This window comes from Thermobia domestica, chromosome 13, assembly GCF_964235325.1.
Source record: "Thermobia domestica chromosome 13, izTheDome1.hap1.1, whole genome shotgun sequence".
Classification (NCBI taxonomy): Eukaryota; Metazoa; Arthropoda; class Insecta; order Zygentoma; family Lepismatidae; genus Thermobia; species Thermobia domestica.
In genome coordinates, this window is record NC_137466.1 from 179,534,587 (window position 1) to 179,558,759 (window position 24,173).

The 24,173-nt window shown below is 36.9% G+C and overlaps 1 protein-coding gene across 1 annotated transcript in view; it reads right to left on the reverse strand.

Annotated features, from left to right (window-relative positions):
- Nucleotides 1–24,173, reverse strand: part of LOC145667875 (uncharacterized) — a 104,570-nt gene that overhangs the window by 42,628 nt on the left and 37,769 nt on the right. The window contains exon 3 of the mRNA XM_081735307.1: nucleotides 19,075–19,164. Within this exon, the coding sequence (XP_081591433.1) occupies nucleotides 19,075–19,164 (90 nt within the window). The remainder of the gene's footprint in view (nucleotides 1–19,074; nucleotides 19,165–24,173) is intronic.

The following is a 24,173-nucleotide window of genomic DNA, read 5'->3' on the forward strand; positions in this document are numbered from 1 at the left end:
CTTATCTGTACTAGTTCTTGGCATCCAAGCAGTCCATTTACTGTAATACTAGCTTAATATACCCATTCTTAGCATGGGGGTTGTATTTGGAAGTCAACACCTGTGGAAGTATCACCATTCATTTCAGCGACCGCGAAAACTATGGATTTGACACTAGTATCAATCAATATGGGCTATTTATACATGTCTCGGTATTCCTCACCCGCTGACACCCGGCCCGCGTACAGTGGTAGCTGAATTTGCAAGTCATCGCTGATGGAAGTGTCACCATTGATCTCAGCGACCGTGAAAACTATGGATTTGACACTAATGTCGATCAATTTGGATTACTTTTACTACATGTCTCGGTAAACGCGCCCCTGAGACCCCCCTGGTTACAATTTTGACAAAAACGCTTTGCCTTAGACTGGGACCTGGACCAAAGTATCCGTGACCAAAATTTGGTAACTCTCGGTCAACTTGTCTGGTCCTCAGGTCGGTCCCAGAAACGTCCCCTCCGAGACCCCCCTGGTTCGAAATTTAAAAATAAACGCTTCGTCTTGATCTGGGGCCTGGACCAAGGTACCCGTGACCAAATTTTGGGAACTCTCGGTCCACTCGTCTGGTCCCCAGGTCGCACACAAACAGACAGACAAACTCACAAACAAACTCTTTATTTTATTTATCTATATATATAAAAGAGAACGCACAAATCCTTTGTGAACTCATCACGCTAATACGGCTGAACCAATTTCTTTCATTTTTGGGGGGTTATTAGGATTTGGACCCTAGATGGTTTTTATCATATCACTTTAATTTTTAATTACCAGTGTCTTGAGATAATTGACCATTCAAGTGTCCATACGTACAAATCCTTTGTTATTAGTTCATCATAGGTAAAAATAAACGTATTTATATGCAACCCGCATGACCATGTGACTCGGCGGGTTAACATAAATGACAGGCGCTATAATTTTAACATTTACTGCAATTTGAAAGCGAAAAAGTAAAAATTATCTAAGTAACAAAGTTTATTGCGTTCCGAGGTGACCGCAGCGAAGCGGGGTGAACGCTGCTAGTATTAGATAAGATATACTATGTAAAATAGTCTCGTATCACAATATGTGATGTATGATCTGTCAGGAAAGTAAATGTACACCTATTTTTCGAGTCTGGCATTCCTGCGCTCCATCCGTGGAGAGTATGAGAATTAAATCAATCAAATGTTTACTGAGGGGCAAAAAGAAAAGCTTAATCTGAATAAGACATTGCAGAGGGGCACAAGCTGTGAATACGAATAGTGCATTGTGTAAATAAAGGACGACACCGAAAGAGAAAGCCAGAGGCAGCTGTTAAACTTACAAAAAAAGAGTAAAAATTGTCGAAGTGGGAACATAAAACATAAATACAACAAATACGCCGACAACTAAACGGTCACCATGCCTTGATCTTAGTGTAGTAGTTAAGGTGCTGGCTTACAAATGCAAAGGACGCAAGTTCGAATCCTCGGCAAAGACATTTTTAAAAATTTTTGTTAATAATACATACAAATCATGAGAGATGGTAAAAGAGGTCGTATTTAGTTTTTCGTAGCAATTATTATTGGTAATGTTTAGTACTGATAGTACTTTTTGTCTTTGCGTATTGCTTTTATTCCTGTCTTCATTTCGAAAGAGAAGAATATCCGAACAAATGCCACCAAAATTCCTCATATTTTGAATGTAAACGCCATTTGCAATTAGTAAAGAATAAAAATTGAACGTTCCGAAGTAGCTGCAAAAAGTAAAAGGAAAAACATGGAAGTCGACCATACTCATGGTTACTAAAAATACAATTTCTACATGCCTTACACCTCCCGACCACGTTTCTACGTTAGCAAGTAAGAGGCTTGTGTTTAGGTTAGGCTCGTCAATACGTTTTGCAAAGGGGCCCGGTTTAGCTCTGACGCACCACAGGTGCGAGAAGGGAGAAAAACACTTTTTCTCTCTCCCTCTGTGTGTCTATTTATCTATCTATTTGTATATATATAACGCTATTTGTGAATGCCATAACCACCCTAATTTTCAGCGGATTGAGACGAAACTTGGCACAAACATTAATTGTTGAAATATCTTGATGAGTTCGTTAACCAGAATAATCAGATGAAAATGTTCAAAATGGTGGCCCTTCAAACTCTTAAAAAGTTCCAAGGGAACCAAATTTCGCCCATAAATAGGTATTCAGAAAGTTTGAATAAATTTTCCTCTTTTACTGAAATATTTGTGTGCAGAAACTTATTGAAATATTGGACCCGATTAATCGCCTAAAGAAGGTTCACGCCCTTTCGCTACGGTCAGGTTTTTTTTTTTTTTTTTTTTTTGCAGGAGGGGGTTATCTTCCTATTGGAACAAGATGATTGTCACTGATGATATGAAATTACACATTGAAAGTGAAGAAACTTGTGTAACGTGTTATTTGAAAGAATAATATAATAAATGTGCATTCCTCTAACACAGAGAACTCATGTATTTCGAGTTCGGGAGCCTGAATGGCGAGGAGTGTTATTTGATTTGCTTTTTAGTAACACATTGCATTGCAAATAAAGGTAGGCAACATTAGTGGTAAGTAAAACAATAATAATAATAATAATAATAATAATAATAATAATAATAATAATAATAATAATAATAATAATAATAATAATAATAATAATAATAGGGGTTGTTTGTGGCAAGGCAATATCTTCCTCAGTTCTTCTTCAAACGTAATGATTGTAACGCCATATCTCCCTTACAAACAAAATATTAGCAATTTATATCGAGAGAACGGGAAACTGTAGAGCGATGGGACCAACGTTGGACAGTATGCACTCATAGTACTCAGAAAAGTAAGCGATTTCAATGCAAAATGAACGAAGAGTCATTGTCATGGGTACTCATGGAGAAACGGCAGAGCCCTCTTTAGGCAAAATGTCGATAGCTTATATCGAGAAAACAGGAGGTGATACTGGGATGGGACCAACTTTGGACACCGTGGACCCATAAGGCGCATCGAAAAAATTAGGGAGGCGGGCGTCAGCCAGCCTTACTTATTTCCACATAATAATATAAAATTATATTGTCGAAATACACACACGAGTTAGCTACTAATATTTCATATTATTATTATTATTATTATTATTATTATTATTATTATTATTATTATCTACAGCGTCTTTTCATTACGTGAGCATGTTTGACATGAAACCAAAGAGAAAATCCATCCTGTAGCGAAAAGAAACAATACTTTCTCTCAAATGGATAAAATATCAAGCCGAGATTGATTCGAACTCGCATGGACGGCGCGAAAAGCCAGTGCTTTGTCCACTATTTTTTAACTGACTCACCGAACGCGTTTCAGTAACTTACTTATTGCTAATTTTACTTGCTTCACTCGTTTAACTTGCTTTTTCTAATAACTTATAACGACAGGGACACGAACACAGAAACATCGAGAACAGTTAAAAATGATAGATCCTCTCCCGCCGAGAATCGAACCCGAGACTCCATACACCCAAGGCTCACGTGCTAGTCTCTAGACCACCGGCAATAGCAACGCTCACTTCCTGTGTCGTTGGGGATTACGACCACTGTATTGCCAGCTATCACTTCTGTGGGTTGTATACTATGATCACATGTTTCTTCTTTGCTGGAAGAGTAAAACCTACATTATATGTAATACATGAGGTATTTAGACCTACATGCTCTTCATATAATGTAATAAAAGGGTCATGGTGTCGGATTTTAATACATGACGTATTGCAGTATATAACATGCTTTGCATTACTTGTTTGTTTGTAGACAGCTACTAGCTTAGTGTTCTGAAAGGTTGTGTATAAACCAGGGATAGCCCGTTCCGGAATTATTAGTTTTCGGACTCCCGAAAGTAAAGCCGGACAAATTCCGGAATTCGGAAAATTCCAGTTTTGTAATAATTTCGGAATTCGGAAAAATCCGGAATTTAGAAATTTCTGATTTCGTTAACATTCCGGAATTCGGAAAATCCGGATTTTTCGAAAGTCGGAGTTTTTCTCAATTCCGGAATTTTCTAAATTCCGGATTCTTTCCGAGTTCCGAAATTCTTCTGAATTCCGGAGTATAACTGAATTCCATAATTTTGCGAAATCCGGAAAGTGAAAGTTCCGCTTCCGAAAAATGAATTTATTTTGGTTAATATGAATCGTGGCGGAAATAAGTCTTTGACCAGATAATGGCGACTGCTTTGAAAGAAATGGGGAGTATGAGAATTCAATCTGTCATATTTGTAGTTTCGTGTGGAGAAAGAACGAACTTGTGAACCAGTGGTTTAAGAAAAACTCAAGTTATTAATATAAACTTTGCCGACTTCATAAAAGAAATACGAAAGACATTTTGAATCGAAAAATATAACATACAAGTTTGCAAGCGGAGACAAAGAAACCTAACGTAACCAGACTAAATACGGATCGTTTACCGCGTAGCGATCGCGGTTCAGTGGTCAAGGTGCTTCTGCGAATGCACGTTGCAATTTTTTTTTCTTACTTTAGAATTTTTGATGGCGATTGATCAGCGATAACATACGTTTTATTATATTCAGATATTTGAATACTCGGATGTTTCAATACTTGAACTATCAAATCTTCAGGAATAATAATAGTAATAATAATTATTATTATTATCTCGTAGAAGATTAAAAGCTAGAAGCTAAATTATTGCTCAGGTCATACCATTACAAGGAGAAACGTGACATTTGGAAAGAATATTTCGGTTTGGTTTAATGTTGCTCACGAGAGGAGGAGTTTCTCATCTCGTTTCTAAAACAAATAAAATAACATGAGAATTAACATTTTACATTCGAGACGGGTCAGGGCTAAATCAAAATTTTCGTCTGTCTTTGGAGATGAGAATCGAGACGAGACGAAAAGTATCGTAAACATTTCCCGTCTTGTCTCGATTCTCGAAATAGTGTATGTCCATTCTTTAACTAACAATTGCTCTGTAGACTGAATCTCATAGGCTATTTCGTTACATTGTATTTCAGAGCTCATTGAATTATGCTCTGTGTAGGTATTTTTGTAGCAAAGCTTTTATATTTACCTCTGCATATTCTAAAAATTAGTTTATTATATGCCTTACTGTCGCGTGATATTCAGTTATATTTATTACAGTTATTTTCCACAAAACATACTTTCTACATGAAACTTCAATAAAAGGTTCTAGTTTAAAATGTTGGTAGTTGCAGAGCTGTGTCTTGAAGGTACGGAACCCTTTCCCCGAAATCTCTACTTTTAAGTAAGTTTTGCCAAATTTCAGGGCAAGTTTAAAACTATTATTATTATTATTATTATTATTATTATTATTATTATTATTATTATTATTATTATTATTATTATTATTATTATATCAACTCCATGTATAATCTTTAAAAGATATACGGTTTGTATCTGAATAGTAAAAGCTAATTGACTGTCGATCTCGGTCGTCTGGAAGTCTTCAGGAGGCAAGGACATCGGTCACGTTCTGGGTTTGAGTTCCGAAGGGGCAAGTATTCGGGCTCGAGCAAAAAATTGTTAAAAGTTATAGGCTTCATCCAAACATATTCAAAACAGCTGGGACCGGGTTTGGGCTTCTCAACGGCTCGAGCGGCTCGGCTTACAGCTCATTCAATATCGAACCGAATCGAGAAGTGAGCCGAGCCAACAGCTCACCACACCGAGCCGATTTGAGCCATCGGCTTAGTTGAGCTGAGTCGAAACGTGCTGATGAACTAGTTTCAACTTAGCTGGCTCGAACCGGTTCACATGAGCCGAGTAGGTGACCCATCCCAACCGAGAAAGCTCGAGCCATCGGCTCAATTGAGCTGAGTCGATGGCTTGTTCCAACTAAGTTCCAAACAAGTTCCAACTTGTTCCATTGCAATAAGATTATTGGTTCGTTCCAAACATGTTCATGTAATGATATTTCCACCAAAGTGCATGCCGTAGTTAATTTATTCGTTGATCTGGAGACAATTTAGTGCCCATTAATAAATTAAATAACATACAATGGAATAAAATTACTGAAATGATATCGTATTATACATTAATTTCGCCGTGCAAGTTCAATAGTATAATAATAATAATAATAATAATAATAATAATAATAATAATAATAATAATAATAATAATAATAAAACATTTTCATCGGTCGTGCGCGGAAAGTGAGAATTAAATCAATCACATGTCAAGTCAATATAAGGAGAAAAGCCTAAACTGAATAAGACATTGAAGCGGGTCACAAGCTGGGAATAAGAATAGTGCATGGTGTTAATAAAGGACGACACCGACAGAGAAATCCAGAAACAATAGGTAAACGAAGAAAAAAAAAGAGTAGAAATTGTTGAAGTGGAAACAAAATACAAATACGAATAGGGATGAGCAGGAGTCGAGCCAAAATTCGACTCGACTCGAGTTCAATCCGAGTCGAGTCAAAGGTATTTTTCTTGTAGTACTTAAAATTATACTGTAGTTCTTCAAATTAAGGCTGAGACCTGCACGGTCGAATTCTTGAGCCCAAGCAGAAGACCAACTCGGGTAGTGATATCAACCGGCTCGGCTCGTATCAACTGAGCGAAGTTGTTGTATTACTATACATCTGCTTCCGCCCCTGTCAAATCTGGTCGATCTCGTTGACGCGACATATTTGCTTTTTTATACCCCTTTCTTCGTTTACTGAACAAAACAGTAACTATTCTGAAATATACTACTGCGCATGCCTCGTAGATAAATATTTCTGATGCCAATAGTCCAAGGAATGTTCTTTTTCTTATTCCCAGCATGACCCTTTTATTACATTATATGAAGAGCATGTAGGTCTAAATACCTCATGTATTACATAGAATGTAGGTTTAACTCTTCCAGCAAAGAAGAAACATGTGATCATAGTATACAACCCACAGAAGTGATAGCTGGCAATACAGTGGTCGTAATCCCTAACGACACAGGGAGAGAGTGGTGCCCTTCCCGCTGGTCTAATCGCTAGCACGTGCGCCTTTGGTGTATGGACTTCCGGGTTCGATTCCCGGCGGGAGAGCATCTATGATTTTTAACTGTTCTCGATGTTTCTGTGTTCGTGTCTCTGTCGTTATAAGTTATTAGAAAAAGCAAGTTAAACGAGTGAAGCAAGTAAAATTAGCAATAAGTAAGTTACTGAAACACGTTCAGTGAGTCAGTTAAAAAAAAAAAAAGTGGACAAAGCACTGGCTTTTCGCGGCGTCCATGCGAGTTCGAATTAATCTCGGCTTGATTTTTTATCCATTTGAGAGAAAATATTGCTTCTTTACGTTACAGGTAGTCCACTCTTTTCGTATTTTTCGCTGTCGTTCACAGTTAAAGTAACTGACTATTATTCTTTCTACGAATGATGGATCTTCTCTTTGGCTTCATGTCAAACACGCACACGTAATGAAAAGACGCTGTCGATAATAATAATAATAATAATATGAAATATTAGTAGCTAACTCGTGTGTGTATTTCGACAACATAATTTTATATTATTATGTGGAAATAAGTAAGGCTGGCTGGCGCCCCCCCTATTTTTTTCGATGCGCTTTATGGGTCCACGGTGTCCAAAGTTGGTCCCATCCCAGTATCACCTCTCGATATAAGTTATTGACACTTTGCATAAAGAGGGCTCTGCCGTGGCCCCATGAGTACCCATGACAATGACTCTTCGTTCATTTTGCATTGAAATCGCTTACTTTTCTGAGTACTATGAGTGCATACTGTCCAACGTTGGTCCCATCGCTCTACAGTTTCCCGTTCTCTCGATATAAATTGCTAATATTTTGTTTGTAAGGGAGATATGGCGTTACAATCATTACGTTTGAAGAAGAACTGAGGAAGATATTGCCTTGCCACAAACAACACCTATTATTATTATTATTATTAATAATAATAATAATAATAATAATAATATTAATATTATTTTTATTATTATTATTATTTTACTTACCACTAATGTTGCCTACCTTTATTTGCAATGCAATGTGTTACTAAAAAGCAAATCAAATAACACTCCTCGCCATTCAGGCTCCCGAACTCGAAATACATGAGTTCTCTGTGTTAGAGGAATGCACATTTATTATATTATTCTTTCAAATAACACGTTACACAAGTTACTTCACTTTCAATGTGTAATTTCATATCATCACTAACAATCATCTTGTTCCGATAGGAAAATAACCCCCTCCTGCAAACAAACAACAACAAAAAAAATGACCGTAGCGAAAGGGCGTGAACCTTCTTTAGGCGATTAATCGGGTCCAATATTTCAATAAGTTTCTGCACACAAATATTTCAGTAAAAGAGGAAAATTTATTCAAACTTTCTGAATACCTATTTATGGGCGAAATTTGGTTCCCTTGGAACTTTTTAAGAGTTTGAAGGGCCACCATTTTGAACATTTTCATCTGATTATTCTGGTTAACGAACTCATCAAGATATTTCAACAATTAATGTTTGTGCCAAGTTTCGTCTCAATCCGCTGAAAATTAGGGTGGTTATGGCATTCACAAATAGCGTTATATATATACAAATAGATAGATAAGTAGACACACAGAGGGAGAGAGAAAAAGTGTTTTTCTCCCTTCTCGCACCTGTGGTGCGTCAGAGCTAAACCGGGCCCCTTTGCAAAACGTATTGACCAACCTAACCTAAACACAAACCTCTTACTTGCTAACGTAGAAACGTGGTCGGGAGGTGTAAGGCATGTAGAAATTGTATTTTTAATAACCATGAGTATGGTCCACTTCCATGTTTTTCTTTTTACTTTTTGCAGCTACATCGGAACGTTCAATTTTTATTCTTCCCTAATTGCAAATGGCGTTTACATTCAAACTATGAGAAATTTTGGTGGCATTTGTTCGGATATTCTTCTCTTTGGAAATGAAGAAAAGAATAAAAGCAATACGCAAAGACAAAAAGTATTATCAGTACTAAACATTACCAATAATAATTGCTACGAAAAACTAAATACGACCTCTTTTACCATCTCTCATGATTTGTATGTATTATTAACAAAAATTTTTAAAAATGTCTTTGCCGAGGATTCGAACTTGCGTCCTTTGCATTTGTAAGCCAGCACCTTAACTACTACACTAAGATCAAGGCATGGTGACCGTTTAATTGTCGGCGTATTTGTTGTATTTATGTTTTATGTTCCCACTTCGACAATTTTTACTCTTTTTTTGTAAGTTTAACAGCTGCCTCTGGCTTTCTCTTTCGGTGTCGTCCTTTATTTACACAATGCACTATTCGTATTCACAGCTTGTGCCCCTCTGCAATGTCTTATTCAGATTAAGCTTTTCTTTTTGCCCCTCAGTAAACATTTGATTGATTTAATTCTCATACTCTCCACGGATGGAGCGCAGGAATGCCAGACTCGAAAAATAGGTGTACATTTACTTTCCTGACAGATCATACAACAAATGTTTCATTATATATTATCCGTAGCTCTTGATATGCTGCAACATATTAAAGCCTCAAAATAGTTGGGCAAGCGAATAATCCAGAAGTTACGTAACCCTATTGCGTTCATGGGAACAAAAACAATAATTATAACTATGCTAAATTACTATAGACTATCAACTGCTCATTCAGAGAATTTATGAAGTCCACTTTATCGCAATAGTTTTATAAAAACTAGATTTAAACTACGGATAATAGTTTTATACAAACTAGATAATCAATTATTATTATTATCATTATATTTGCAGTACAACCAAATACAACAACATTAACTATTAGTTCTAATTAACTGAATAGAGCTGAAAATTAAGTCTTGATCTTTAAAGATTAATTATTAATTTTATGCGTTCTGTACCTTTCTGAAGGAATAAAAGCTGGAATTGGTTTCAAGGCTGTTTCTGAGTGAATACTTTCTTCAAAATAATATTAAAAATTATAGAAAAATTTTCGAGACATTCGAGTCGAGTCGAGATTTTTAAGAGCCGTCTCGACTCGACTCGTGTCTCGACTCGAAAATTCGAGTCGAGAAATACGTTTGTCTCGACTCGTCTCGAATTTTACAAAGTGTGTCTCGACTCGAATCTCAACTCGAATTCGAGTCGAGTCGAGTCGAGATTCGAGACATGTCTCGACTCGAGCGCATCCCTACAAACTCATTGACCATCTGATAAACATTCAAACTATAATGAAAAAACTTTGACGCTTTGGAACACCCGTGACATCAATAGTCGCGCGGGCTACAGATCTGCCGTGTCGTGACAAAACGCTATAACTTTGGCGGAGAAGTTTTGCGAAAATGAGCCGTAAAGTTTTCATCCGAAAATGTGATCTGTATCGTGGAGAACCAGTGTAACTAGGCAATAATGGTCAACCAATCAATTTTCACCAAATTTAATCACACAACATGCATTTACGTACCATTACATGTAACCACGTGTTTCCAAAGTCAAGATACACTGGTTCTACACGATACAGATCACATTTTCTGATGAAAACTTTACGGCTCTTTTTCGCAAAACTGCTCCGCCAAAGTTACAGCGTTTTGTCATGACACGGCAGAGATGTAGCCCATGAAACTTTCAAGCAGAATAACAATGAGATCCTTTCGATTTTACGTTTGACCACACCCTAAACACGCAGAATGATAGTTGATAGAAAGGTACACAGACACCCTTTGAGTTATCATCTCGAATTACTTTGCGGCAAGGAAAATAAAAACGCTGGGCTACAATGGTAACCCGCGCGTACTTAAAAATCGATATAACTAGTTTCATTAAGAATGTTATTTACAGTTGCAATCCATAAGTGATACTTTTCGACTAAACCTTGGAAGGGGGGGGGGGCGCCGAATTGTGTGTTTGCCCCGGGTGACAGAAACCCTAGTTGCGGGCCTGGGCATATATGTTTACGATACTTTTCGCCTTGTCTCGATTCTCATCTCCAAAGCGAGACGATATAATTGGAGTTTGCCTTGTCCCGTTTCGAATATAAAATGTTAATTCTCATCCCGGTTTTGTTTTACAATCGAGATGAGAAATTCCTCTTCTCACGGGCAACATTAAACAAAACCGAAATATTTGTTGCCAAATGTCACGTTTCTGCTTGTAGTGGTATGACTTAACCGATAATAAGTTTCTAATTTTTAATCTTCTACGAGATAATTATTATTATTATTCCTGAAGATTTGATAGTTCAAGTATTGAAACATCCGAGTATTCAAATATCTGTATATAACAAAACGTGTGTCATCGCCGATCAATCGCCATCAAAATTCCTAAAGTAAAGAAATGCCTGACTTGGATTCGATCCAAGAACCTCAAGATTACTGACCGAGCGCCTTGACCTCTGAACTACGATCACTACGCTGTAAATGATTTGTTTCAAAGCAGTCACCATTACATGGTCAAAGACTTACGTCCGCCACGATACAATGATTAACAGCTTTTTCAAGTTGCAGTCATTCGCTTTTGTAGGTGCAACACACAACAAGTATTGTTCTGTCGTAGTCATCTTAGTTACGTATCAACTAGTCGTATTGCCTTTACCTATAAGTAATTTTCTCACTCAACGGTTTTCGGCTCATGTTTAGCTTCCATATCAAATATTTGTAACCCCAAATTTCACACAAACTTACAAGATTATTAAAAATATGGTCACAGTTACCACGATTTATATACAGATGGTGATCAGAAAAATGGAAACATCTGAACGAAATTGCAACTTACCAGATTAATATGGTGTCGGGCCACCTTTCGCCTTCAGAACAGCCTTGATGCGACTGGGATGGAGGCATAGAGGTCGTGAATGGTAGCAAGTGGAATTTTACACCATTCCTCGTGCAGGGCATCGGCCAGTTCTGTGAGAGAGGATGGAGGTGGAAATCGTCGCCGGAGTCGTGTTTCCAAGACGGACCACAGATGTTCAATTATGCTGAGATCTGGGGATTGGGTAGGCCAGGGGAGGTGTTGAACTTCATCCCGATGTTCCTCAAACCACGCTTCAACAACGCCAGTTGTGTGAATAGGTGCATTATCATCCTGGAAGATGGGTCGTTGTTCGGGAACAACATCCGGACCATAGGATTCAAGTGGTCTCCTAAAATTGCGACATAATCGTTGGCAGTGATTCGTCTGCTAAGTGTAACCACAGGACCCAATGAAAATCATGATATGGCGCCCCACAGCATCACCAAGCCGCCGCCATATTTCACAGTTGGGCGGGGACACTGCAGATCATAAGCTTCTTTGGGCATTCTGCACACATAAACACGGCCCGTGGTTGGGAATAGGGTGAAGGATGACTCATCCGACCATATCACACGTTTCCAGTCCTCAACGGTCCAAGTTGCATGGTCGCGGCACCATTTTGGCGTGCGAAAGCGTTATGGTCCCTGATGAGCGGTTTGGCCCGTGCAACACGACCCAGTAAGTTCATGTCATGTAATTCGCGGCGGACTGTGATTGTCGAACCAGGGTGGGGGAGGTGCTGATTGAGTTCCATCGTCACTTGCCTCACAGTGGCACGATGGTTCTGCGTGACAATGCGATTTAATACGCGGCGTGACCTGTCACCCATGATTTTCTTCCGTCCACTGTTCCGCTTCCCCGATGTGGTTTTCCCGTGTGTTGTGTAGGCCATCATCACCTCCGACACTGCCCCACGCGACACACCTAACACAGTAGCCACTGCCGTGACACTCACTCCACATAACCGCTTACCAACAATTTGCCCTCTTTGAAAATCTGAGAGGTCTCCCATTTTACACTACCTCCGTCTGCTGCAGCCAGTGGACACTGCTGTTCCACTGCGCCTGACGTAGTATGGAGACCGACCTAACACACCACCACCAGCGGTCCGGCGCTGCGGGCGCCACGACACCACTGCCAACCCATACATCTGACGTGTTGCCAACTACAGGTGTTTCCATTTTTCTGATCACCATCTGTACCTCGAATGACCCTGACAAAATAAAAACGGTGATCGCAGTTGTCATATATTCGCCATAGTGGTTTCCTTTGTGTTAGTAACCTAAAAGCCTCTACAGGAAAAGGTTGAGTTTTCCTGGGGACTTTTATCACTGAACTTTTCCTTTATACCCATATGAAGGGTCCAGGGGAAGAAACTGATAAGTCCAAAAATTGATATTTTTTGTTTTTGATACAGTGTTGTTCTATGAAAACGGACGTTTCTGTTGATTTAATGACGAGGGGAACACTATGATAAGTCCGAAAATATTTACGAGTAAAGAAAACCCATCCTGGGGAAGAATATGTTAAGTCCACGACGTCAGGGGAAAACGCTGTTAAGTCCAGGTTATTGTTGTGGTGTACAACTGGCAGCATTGATATCGGCCATTTAAGAAATTACTTGTTCACAGTCTCCGTTCAGAAACGTGCTCTAGTTAACGTGAAGTTTACAATAAAACGTGGGTTTCTTTAGTTGTTGTGGTCAGTGGTAATGATCAACAAAGCATGGATGATTCCTTGAGTGAAAAAGAATCTGCTCCACCTTCAACATCTAAGAAAAAAACCTTCATATGGAAGAATACGAGATGTAATGCAAAACTCAAACGACAGAGCCATGAGACCGGCCCAGAGTGCACCTGCAAACGACGTTTTGAGAAGGTTAATGATGTAGGAAAGCAAGAAATCATTAGACGAATGAACGAAATGGTGTCAAATGATGAAATTAACATATACCTGTCTGGCCTAATTGTAATAGTACCTGTGCAGAGACGTAGGCCTAGGAAAAACGAGAGTGAAGCGTCTTATTGTGATGCATCATATTCATACCGACTGCGGGTGGTACAAGAAGGATAGACAGAGGAGGTCACTGTTTGTAAAGCTGCATTCGCTTCACCTCATGGTATTGGTCGCGGGAAAGTTGATGATCTTACGAAACATTTGAAAAATACTGGTAATCCTCGGCCTATGATGGCAAGTTTTAACGCATTACACGTTACAGAACAACTAACGTAACCTACCCTAACGTAAACTAGCCTACAAATGTTTAACTTAGCTTATAAACAGTGCTCTCAATCGGGTCGATTCCGACTCGAGCCGGGACAGCTATTTTCGGGCCACTGGTTGGGGCAGCTCGGGTCATGAGTAGATTCAGCTAGGGTCGTGTTACGGGTCGGTCGAGTCAGCTCGGGTCAGTTTAGGTCAAACATTTTTGTTTTGGGTCGGTTCAAGTTGACTCAAAATCCGATCGGAACCTTACCCGAAACAAAAATGTTCGAACCAACCTGGCACGTGACCCGATCCGAGCTGACTCGACTGACCGGTAACACGACTCTAGCTGACTATCCATGACCCGAGGTGACCAACCAGTGACTTGAAAAGAGCTGACCCGATTCGGGTCAGAATCGACCCGATTGACAGCACTATTTCTATATACTGTGTCTAACCTATCTTGTTTTCACCTCAACTAATTTTAAAAGCATAGCTCATCTAGACCTATCATTTTTAGGGTTCCTGGAGATATCTCAAGAAAATATGCAGATTTGCAGTCACTGAAAAACTATTGCTCTTTAAAGACAGTGGAGTACTACACAAACCTTCCAAACGCACAGTAAATCAAGAAACCACCATTGAAAAGTCATCATAATATGTACAAGTGTTACAAAGATGTGTTTTTATTATATTTCTTACAGGAATCTTGTGAACAAAATAATCATCAGTATCAAGACAGTACTGATTGTTTGGGGAAAACTCTGATAAGTCCGATAAACAAAGCACAGTACTATTTTATTGTTTAAAAAGTATTACTACTATATTATTTTTCATACTTTATAATATCCAATCACAATAAGATATAACTAAAATGAATGTTAAGAACAATAAGAATTGCATTGTAATGACATTTTGAAAAATATATAACTTCAAACTTTAAATTTGTTGTACTGTAAAATTTGCAAAATGTGATTTATCATATTCTTCCCCTGGACCCTTCATATGTGAGTTCGAAAGAGAGAAATCCTGTCACGAAGGAAAGAAAAATACATTATATTTTTTGACATAAAAATAGCTTACCTCAGTATTTAAATATTTTTCACAGATGAATCAATAAAAATATAAAAGAAATAATTCAGAAGTTTTTTTTTTTAAATGATACGAGTTTGAAATAAAATGTTAAATTGTTTCTTGCGAAACCATTTGTTTAAAATTAATTTAAAGTAAAACATTTTTTTATTTAAAGACAGAACTATAAGGTAAAGTTACTGTAATATGAATCAAATAGAGTTTGCTTGTGTGTCTGTCTGTGTGTTGCCTGTATAACCGCTACCAGGTTATAGAAGGATTTTTTGTGGATACTCTGTATATTTCGTAAAGACAGTGATTATTATTTTCGATTTATACTTTATTCTGCAACGCATATAAGTTCTTTCTTTGGTGGGAATTGCTTCTTTCCCACACAATTGGACAAAGAAGTCTTTCATTGCTTTTTCATATATATATTTAAAACATTGCTTTTGGTCAGAACATTTCAGTTAGTGACGAACCATTTCAGTGTTTCTCCCTGACTTATTATATGCACAGTATATATTCTATAGTTATTGGGAACTGAATTAAGTGTTTTCTTTAATCGCTTATGAAACATTGCAATAGATTAGAGAAATACGGGCTGACCAGATGTTCCAGTGACCAAAGTGGCACCAACTGCGTTGTTTCGTAGCTCGTTATCTGTACTTTCTCACGCCAGAGTTATCGCCGTGTCTAGTGCATTGCAGGCAGTTGACTAAAATTAACATATTTTTTTTCGATATTCTGTTTGTATGTGCATACAGGTGAGTTAACTGAGTGATTTTTGAAATGAACTGCCAACCCTCTTTAATCGACCACTGCAGCCCGCACCTAGAGCTTTGGTGCTCAGGAAATTGATTCCGGTGTTGTACGCATTCACCAAGCACATTGCGTCGGGAACCAAGTACGATTGTGCGTTAAGGGGCATAAGCTATTAGCCGGTGAAGGACGTTTTCTTACGGCTAGCCCCCAACTAGTGAAGTCCCAGGTACACAGACCTTGTGCGTTTAAAAAGCTATACACGCGCCCTCCAACATCAGCATTCTACTTTCTCTTTAATTTGCTGAAAACTCATCTTTACGCTTCAGGATTGTTTGGCGCAGCAACTGGATTCATCCCTGGAATTGTCCCGACAACTTTTCCCCAATGCTAATCCCCCAAGTGCGTCAATGGTGTGAGAGAAGCATTTGCAGTGAAATCTGAATTATAATCTCATATATATATATATATATATATATATATATATATATATATATATATATATATATATATATATATATATATATATATATATATATAAAGGGCTACATTGCATAAAAGGGAAAAGTGTGATTTCAGTGATGAAAATTATTACACATATTCTGTGTTCAGTGTTGTGTTACTTCCTCTTCGTTATTTTTTATATAATAGTGTTCTAATAAATAAGTATAGTGTTATTTAATCCAGTGTGTTTTCGTTGTTTGTATGAGTGATGTTTGTGTGCGTTATGGTCTGGATGACCATCTGATCGTCCGTGAGGTTTCCGAGACGAGACACCCGAACCTCTCGGCGCCTAATGCTCGTCTCATCATTGAGACCGACGAGCGATTTGGGAACAATTTGTAACTCTTCTTGGGGAGGTCCTTCATCGTCCTGTCCAGGTAAGTTCCAGTCTCAGGAGAATACTTATTGGTAGGACCACGAACCACGAACAGCGACCAGATTACACGGATTGGTTACACCTGGGGACCAGACGAGTGGACCGAGAGTTATCAAATTTTAGTCACTGGTACTTTGGTCCAGGCCCCAGACCAAGACGAAGCGTTTTATGTTCTTTTCTTTTTTTTTTAAATTCGAACCAGGGGAGTCTCAGGGAAGCATTTACCGGGACATGTAAAACTAGTAGAAAATGACCGATGTTAGTGGCACATTCATAATTTTCGCGGTCGCTGAGATCAATGGTGACATTTCCATTGGCGATGAATTTCAAATTCAACTTCCATTGAATGCGGGATGAGGGACACCTGCGGGGGAGGGGATACCGAGACATGTAAAAATTATCCAAAATGACCGATATTAGTGTCAAATCCATAGTTTTTGCGGTCGCTGAGATCAATTGTGATACTCCCACAGGCGTTGACTTTCAAATACAGTCCCCATCGGCTTGGGGCCAGAGGCGTTTTTTTTTTTTAAAAAATTTGAACCAGTAGGTCTCAGGGGGCGTTTACCGGGATATGTAAAAGTAGTAGAAAATAACCGATATTTTTTCCTTTCGTTGTTCAATTTGTTTATATAGATATTTTATTTGACCTATGCAAAGAATGAGTATTTCAGCTAGTGTAAAATTAATGTTAGTATAAATTACGAAAAAAAGAAATGGTTGGTGCTAGGGATGCAGGTTTTTGATTGACACACTTAGCAGTGAGACATTCTCTGTTGTAACCCACATTCTGTCTCAATGTAAAGCTATACAACGTTGTCTTTTCTTATTGAAACATTGAAAAACAGTGAAACAAAGCAGTTTGGTTTGTTCCCATCATTTCCCAACACACCATAGAAAGTACATAAGCTACTTCTTTCAGGATACATGTCTCAGAAAAATGGGAGTCGTGGCGCAATATGTGATATTAAAATTTTAGAATATGACAAAACTACAATTAAAACATTTACATCAGTTGGAAAATCCAGCTTCTATAAAAATTCTATATAAAGAAAAACACGTCTAAAGGAGATATAAGGGAAGTGTTGTAAAAAAAAAGAAAATAAAAAGAAAGAAAGAAAGAAAAGAAAAGAAAAGAGCAAAGGAAAAATTACAACGATTCATATGATAGTATGATCTTGGAAAAATTGTATATTTGATCTACAACAAGTAATGTCGATCTTGAATAATGAGTTCATACGAGCTCGTATTAGGTACCCATTTTTAAAAGGGATATTCATTTATTATATTTGGGACTAAGGTATTTTTGGAGGGAAGTTGGGCGGTCAGCAGGAATATTTAGAAGAGTGCTTCATTGATCATAGAGGTTAGAAACACCATTGTTTAAGAACATATTGTAATGTACCATGCGCTTGTGTTTACAAACATTCTACACGTGCTCCTGTTTATAAACAACAACAACGACAACATACACCTTACGATGGAGTACTACACATTATGATGAAGTGCAGTATCTTACATTGGAGTACGACAAGTTGCAAACATTGGAGACTACAGCGACACCACGACCGGACAGTCACCAGTCTGCGATTGGTCAAATCCTCTTTCTGGACTTGCAGTGTAGCCTAGGAAGTACCTACTTTAACCCAAAGCCTTAGCTTGCAGTGGAGCTAACTGTTCCTTCTCCTCCTGACTTGCAGTTTAGCTTAATGGAAGACTTTACCTCTCTTTCTGCTTGCAGTGGAGCAGCAGCGAGAGAATCCTAATCACAACTCGCCTTGCCTTGCAGAGGAGCCTTTTCGGGAATCTAACCCCTCTCTGCTTGCAGTGGATCAGAAGTGTCCTACACCTCCTCATGTAGTTCGCTACTAAGGGATCCTTCCCAAGACCGTTTGGTCGAAGGGACGCCATACCTACCTTATATTTGAGACGTTTATATTAATATTATTGTACTATACTGTTTGTAGTGGATTTTTATAATAAACCGGTAGCGGAAAAAGATTCCGGACCTGTAATTTGCTCTACCAAAGCTCTATCTATCCCTATACAGGGAGAACATTACAATATATTCAGTTGATAAACATAAATCTTCTTTACAAATAAAGAAAAATCAAAACCAAAAAGGAAACATTGAAATAAAGTGCTCTTACAATAGTTTGGAGTTGTCCATTCTACTCTTGTTGCTGAAAAGGTAATTGAACTCAAAACTTACTAACTAAATAACTCCTTTGAGTTGAGTTGAGTAGATTTTGAGGTTAACGTCCCTTTCAGCAGCTGGACTATATGAGAGGGACCTACTGATTAACGTGGAATTTGCACCACGTGATCTCTTGCCGGGAATCGAACTCGGTTCTCCTACGCCAAAGGCGCGCACGCTAACCGTTTAGCCGCGGATGAGCTCATATAACTTCGTTTGACCTGGTACTTGCCTGAGAAGCCGTAATCTGAACTGCTCTGATGCATGCTACCGTATCCTCCTCCCTGATGACTACGCCTTCTCTCTTGTGGCTGTTGTTGAACTAAAAAATAAAAATAAATATAGCATCAGACATTCAAATCCATAATGAGCATCTTACAGTAAAGTCATTTATAAAAATACTTTTATGATTTTGTGAACAAAACAATATTCGAAGCGCGTATCAAAATTACGCGCAATTTTACTGTAATTCAAAAGTGAGTGTAGATAAACACCATACAATTATGTTCGTATTAACTTTATATTTTGCAATTTTCTTTTTAAAATGTAAGCACTTTTCTCAATTCCATCATCTTTTAGCACTTTTTAGGAAATGTTTTGAGTAGTTTGCCGCATTTTATTCCTGTGATAATTAAACAAGGAACACCAAATGAATATTGCATTACATTACTTTCGCTTTGATTCAGCCCCGTTAGGTGAAAGCTATTGTATAGGAAGTGCTGATACTTAAACCCATCCATGACAATATTTTCACATAATTTTCCACTGTAACTTTATCGTCTTACTGTAAAATTAATTATCAAGAGCCTCTGCTTCTTACAAAAGCCCAAATCCTTATAGAAATTCGATTAGTTGCACACAAGTAGTCATTCTATCAACAAGTTTGAATACTCATTTTCTTATCCTTTTGGAAAAAAATTCAATGAACTGTTTTAAGTCTAGTAAAATGCCTTTAGAAAATAAAAGAAAAATATATATGTAAGCCCACACATTGAAATCATGTTGTATTTTCAAGTTAAGGAAGATAGAGGTAAAGTATTGATTGCAGGATATTGAATAAAGACTAACAATTTTTAAAAGTAACGGCTAAAAGCTTTTAAAAATAATCGTTTAATAGAATGCACTAAAAATGAGAAAATAATAAAATGCACCGGAAAATGAGAAAATAATAAAATACACTAAAAGAAGAAAATAATAAAATGCACTAAAAGGAGAAAATAATAAAATGCACTAAAAGGAGAAAATAATAAAATGCACTAAAAAGGAGAAAATAATAAAATGCACTAAAAAGCAGATTCTTTAAAAAAATATATAATTATTTTCTCTCTTTTAGCACAATTTATTATTTTCTCCTTTTAGTGCATTTTATAAAAGCGTTGGTTTTAGGTTGTTTTATTTTATTAGTTGTTGCACCCATGCATTCCGGCCGCTGTACGCTATAGATGAAAATCATGTTCAATTAAAAAAGTTCTAATTCTTTACTTGTACTAATAACAAACAGTAAACCACATTGATGTTTACTATCATCATTATACATTTTCTAATATCAAAACAATACAGTTTAAGTTGCAATTAGGTTCTTAATATATATTACTGTAGAAATAATTACATAAGTATTAATGCTATACTCTAAATATACTTACGGCTCTTGTCCTATTTTGAAATTTATAATGTTATTAGCGTTTAATGGAAAACAAACTGTCCACAGATGATGGGCATATCGAATGATATAACTTATTGAACTGAGCGTGAGTCTTAAAGCTCATGCATAGTTTTCGAGAAAATTCAGGAATACCAATTTTTCCTTGTAAACCTAAAATATTGATGCTGCACTAGAACTGTGTCACTTATTGAGGTGAAATGGACTCTAAAATACTCTTGTTGACTTCGTTATTATTGCACTAACACGACAATAATATATACAGTACTAAGGTTAATTATATATATATATATATATATATATATATATATATATATATATATATATATATATATATATATATATCCTGAAAGTACAATTAACTCTTAAATTTAAGTTCTGCTTAATTAATATAAGGCATATAGAGTATGTTGGGTAGAGATGCCACAATGCTTTTTTTATTGTTGCCCATTTTTCAACCCTGCAAATAAGGCAAGGCCCTTGGATTTACGTTTAATTAAAAGACCGATGTCTCGCTTGTAGTATATTAAAAGACGTTTCTATTTCAATAATTTTAAGAACTTAAGAAAAGCATTTACAAAAACTAATAATGAGGGCATCTTTGGCATACATGTTGGAGAAAGATGGCCCAGGTTCATCTTTAAGAGTAATTTATTCTTTTGAATGTGCCTGAACAAAAGCAGCTTGTTTTCTTGGTGCAATTCCTACGCCGTATATTTACTCAATACAATGTACCTTCTGATGTGCATGACAGGTGCCGCCACAGGCTTTGAGCAATATAAACAGGGGCATCTTCACTCAGTGGGGCATCTCTACGCAGTCTACTTCAGTAGCTAGATTATATCGAATTGAACAAAATAACGTGCGTGTGAATAAATTATCGTGGATAGTTTCGAAAAAACTAACTTTTATGATGCCGAAAAGTATGACGTTCGTAACTAGTAATAATTGAGGGTTTCTATTTTTCTAACATATTGTATCTATCGTTATTTGAGATTTTCTAAGAGTGACAAACATACTCCTTTACTTATAACAATCTACTTGTAATCAAAATTAAAACAAGCAGTTTTAAAGTGGCAAATTAAATCGTCAGAACAGTTTTAAATCTGCAAATTGTCTCCACGCTAGCACCATCTATTGGCATTAGGCGACATACAATAACTTGACTGTGTACTCTTAGGAATTGGCGTACTTACAGACTGGCATGTTTTATTATTATTATTATTATTATTATTATTATTATTATTATTATTATTATTATTATTATTATTATTATTATTATTATTATTATTATTATTATTGGTATAAATAGGATTATAAGTTGCTAGTCGGTAAAAAAACTGTATAGAGTTCCCCTCCAATTACATCAGAAAAAAAAACGAATATTAGGAAATTCTTTGTAAATATTTTTTTTTTAAATTTAGTATTTGTTATTACAAATATTGTTTTGTTCCAATAAAAAAAATGGTTGATTGATAAATTCGTAAGAAAAAACAAAGGACTCTAGAGACTTGGAATCGATTTCCTAGCGAGGTCGACCATCGCTGTTCTTCAGCTTTTTGTATTCATCCTTAGAAAACAGCTGTTACGTAAGGTTCTGCAGCTTTCTTCCTTTTAGGTAAACTAGGAAGCAAACGAAGGAAATGCATTTACACATGATCAGGCATTTAGACAGCTATAGTCATGACGAAATAGTATAAACAAGCAAATTAGGGACAAAAGATATCTGCACTTTAAACATTTAGCTTTACACAAAAACATAAATAGCATACACATAGAAAATTTTATTGGATATACATGGACAAAAATCTTAAAGTAGGTTTGAAACAACAAAGTAACGATTCTGGAAATTTCATTATATTTTTCAAGAAAAAGAAATTAGACCAATTATCGTTTCTTCTTTCTACGCAAATAATGTTATAATTACTTTGATATTATTTTTCTTGTATGTAGTTCGCTATTTTCGGTTTTCTGTGGAAGGTCATATGGATTGGATCTCTTTATTAAGCTGTAGGTCCACATCTCACATAGCCTGAAAGGGACACTAAATTCCAGATAACCCAACCAACCATAATTAGTTATTATCTTAGTAATTTCGGATATTAAGTGCTCAACTTCTATTATTAAAGAAGAAGTTTCTATTCAGTTTAATGTTTAACTGTAGTAATCAGGTGTATGAGTATGTCACTCAAAGCACAGGCTTCAAGAACTCAAATCTTGTCTTCCTGTTGAAAAATGTGTGAGTAATACAAATTTTTAAATTATTATTAAGAGTATTAAGAACAATACTGTTTTTACATGCAATGTTACTTTCAGCATTAAGAGTCTTCATCCCGGCGAAATTAAAATACGCTAATTTTACAGTAATTATGTGATATCTTCAAATAGATCAAAGATAATTGAAATATGGAACAAGAGCGCCCTAGACAATATTACTTTGCGTGAGGTACCGTTATCACAAGTCACCTAGTAGCTTTCCGTTTTCAGCTGTTTAGAAACGCGAAAATAAATGCCGATTTTCAAAATAGCTCGAAATCGAAAGCAGATAAGTGAATCGTGATAACAGTTTCTTATGTAAAATAATATTGTCTATGGCCCTCTTGTTCCACATTTCGATTATCTTTTATCTATTTGAAGATATCACATAGTTACTGCAAAATTAGCGGTATTTTAATTTCGCCGGGATGAAGACTCTTAAGGTTTTTTTTTTTCCTTCCCGAAGCAAAATATTGGATACGTCATTTTAGCAAAGTACTTAAGTAAATTATCCCTCCCCACTGATCTAGTAGCTAGCGAGTGTGTATTTGGGTTTCGGGTTTGATTTCCGGTGGATCATTAAACGTATTATGTTCGGATTAACGATACACACGAGCTACTTTTCGAGACGCACTTTGTGGAATGCGAAACTAGAAGAGGACATACGTCTGTCTTGTCTTAAATGTCTCGAAAAGACTTATTTTTAAAGAATAATTTTTAAAATTATTTTTTTTAAAAAAAAGTATTCCTCAGAAATAGACATCTGCCTTGGAACCAATACCGACATTTATTATTAAAAGGGCAGAGCATGTCAGTAGTAGAAAATGGATAGATCTGGCTCATACTAGGCCAACATCGCTCAACTCAGGAGCCCCTGGGAAATTGAGCACCTTACACCGTGAACCCACGGTCTTTTACGACCTCCATTTTAGGGGTGATTTTGTTCCCTTTTATGACCACTTTTTAGGGGTGAACTCGTTCTCTTTTATGAGCATATTTTTAGGGGTGAACTCGTTCCCTTTTATGAGCATATTTTCCAACCCCTATGAACACATAGCAGAGCAGATAATATATAAGATTAGGAACACACAGCAGAGCAGATAACACATAACAGTAAACAAGGGTGTATTCGTTCTCTTTTATGAGCATATTTTTCAACCCCTATTTTAACATAGCAGAAAACACATTAGACTACGTAACACACAGCAGAGCAGATAACACATAAGAGTACGTAACATAACAAGGGTGTACTCGTTTCCTTTTATAAGCATATTTTCCAACCCCTATTTTAACATAGCAGAAACTACGAACACATAGAAGAGCAGATAACACAAGGGTGTATTCGTTCTCTTTTATGATCACTTTTTCAACCCCTATTTAAACATAGCAGAGCTAATACAAGAGTATGGCTTATT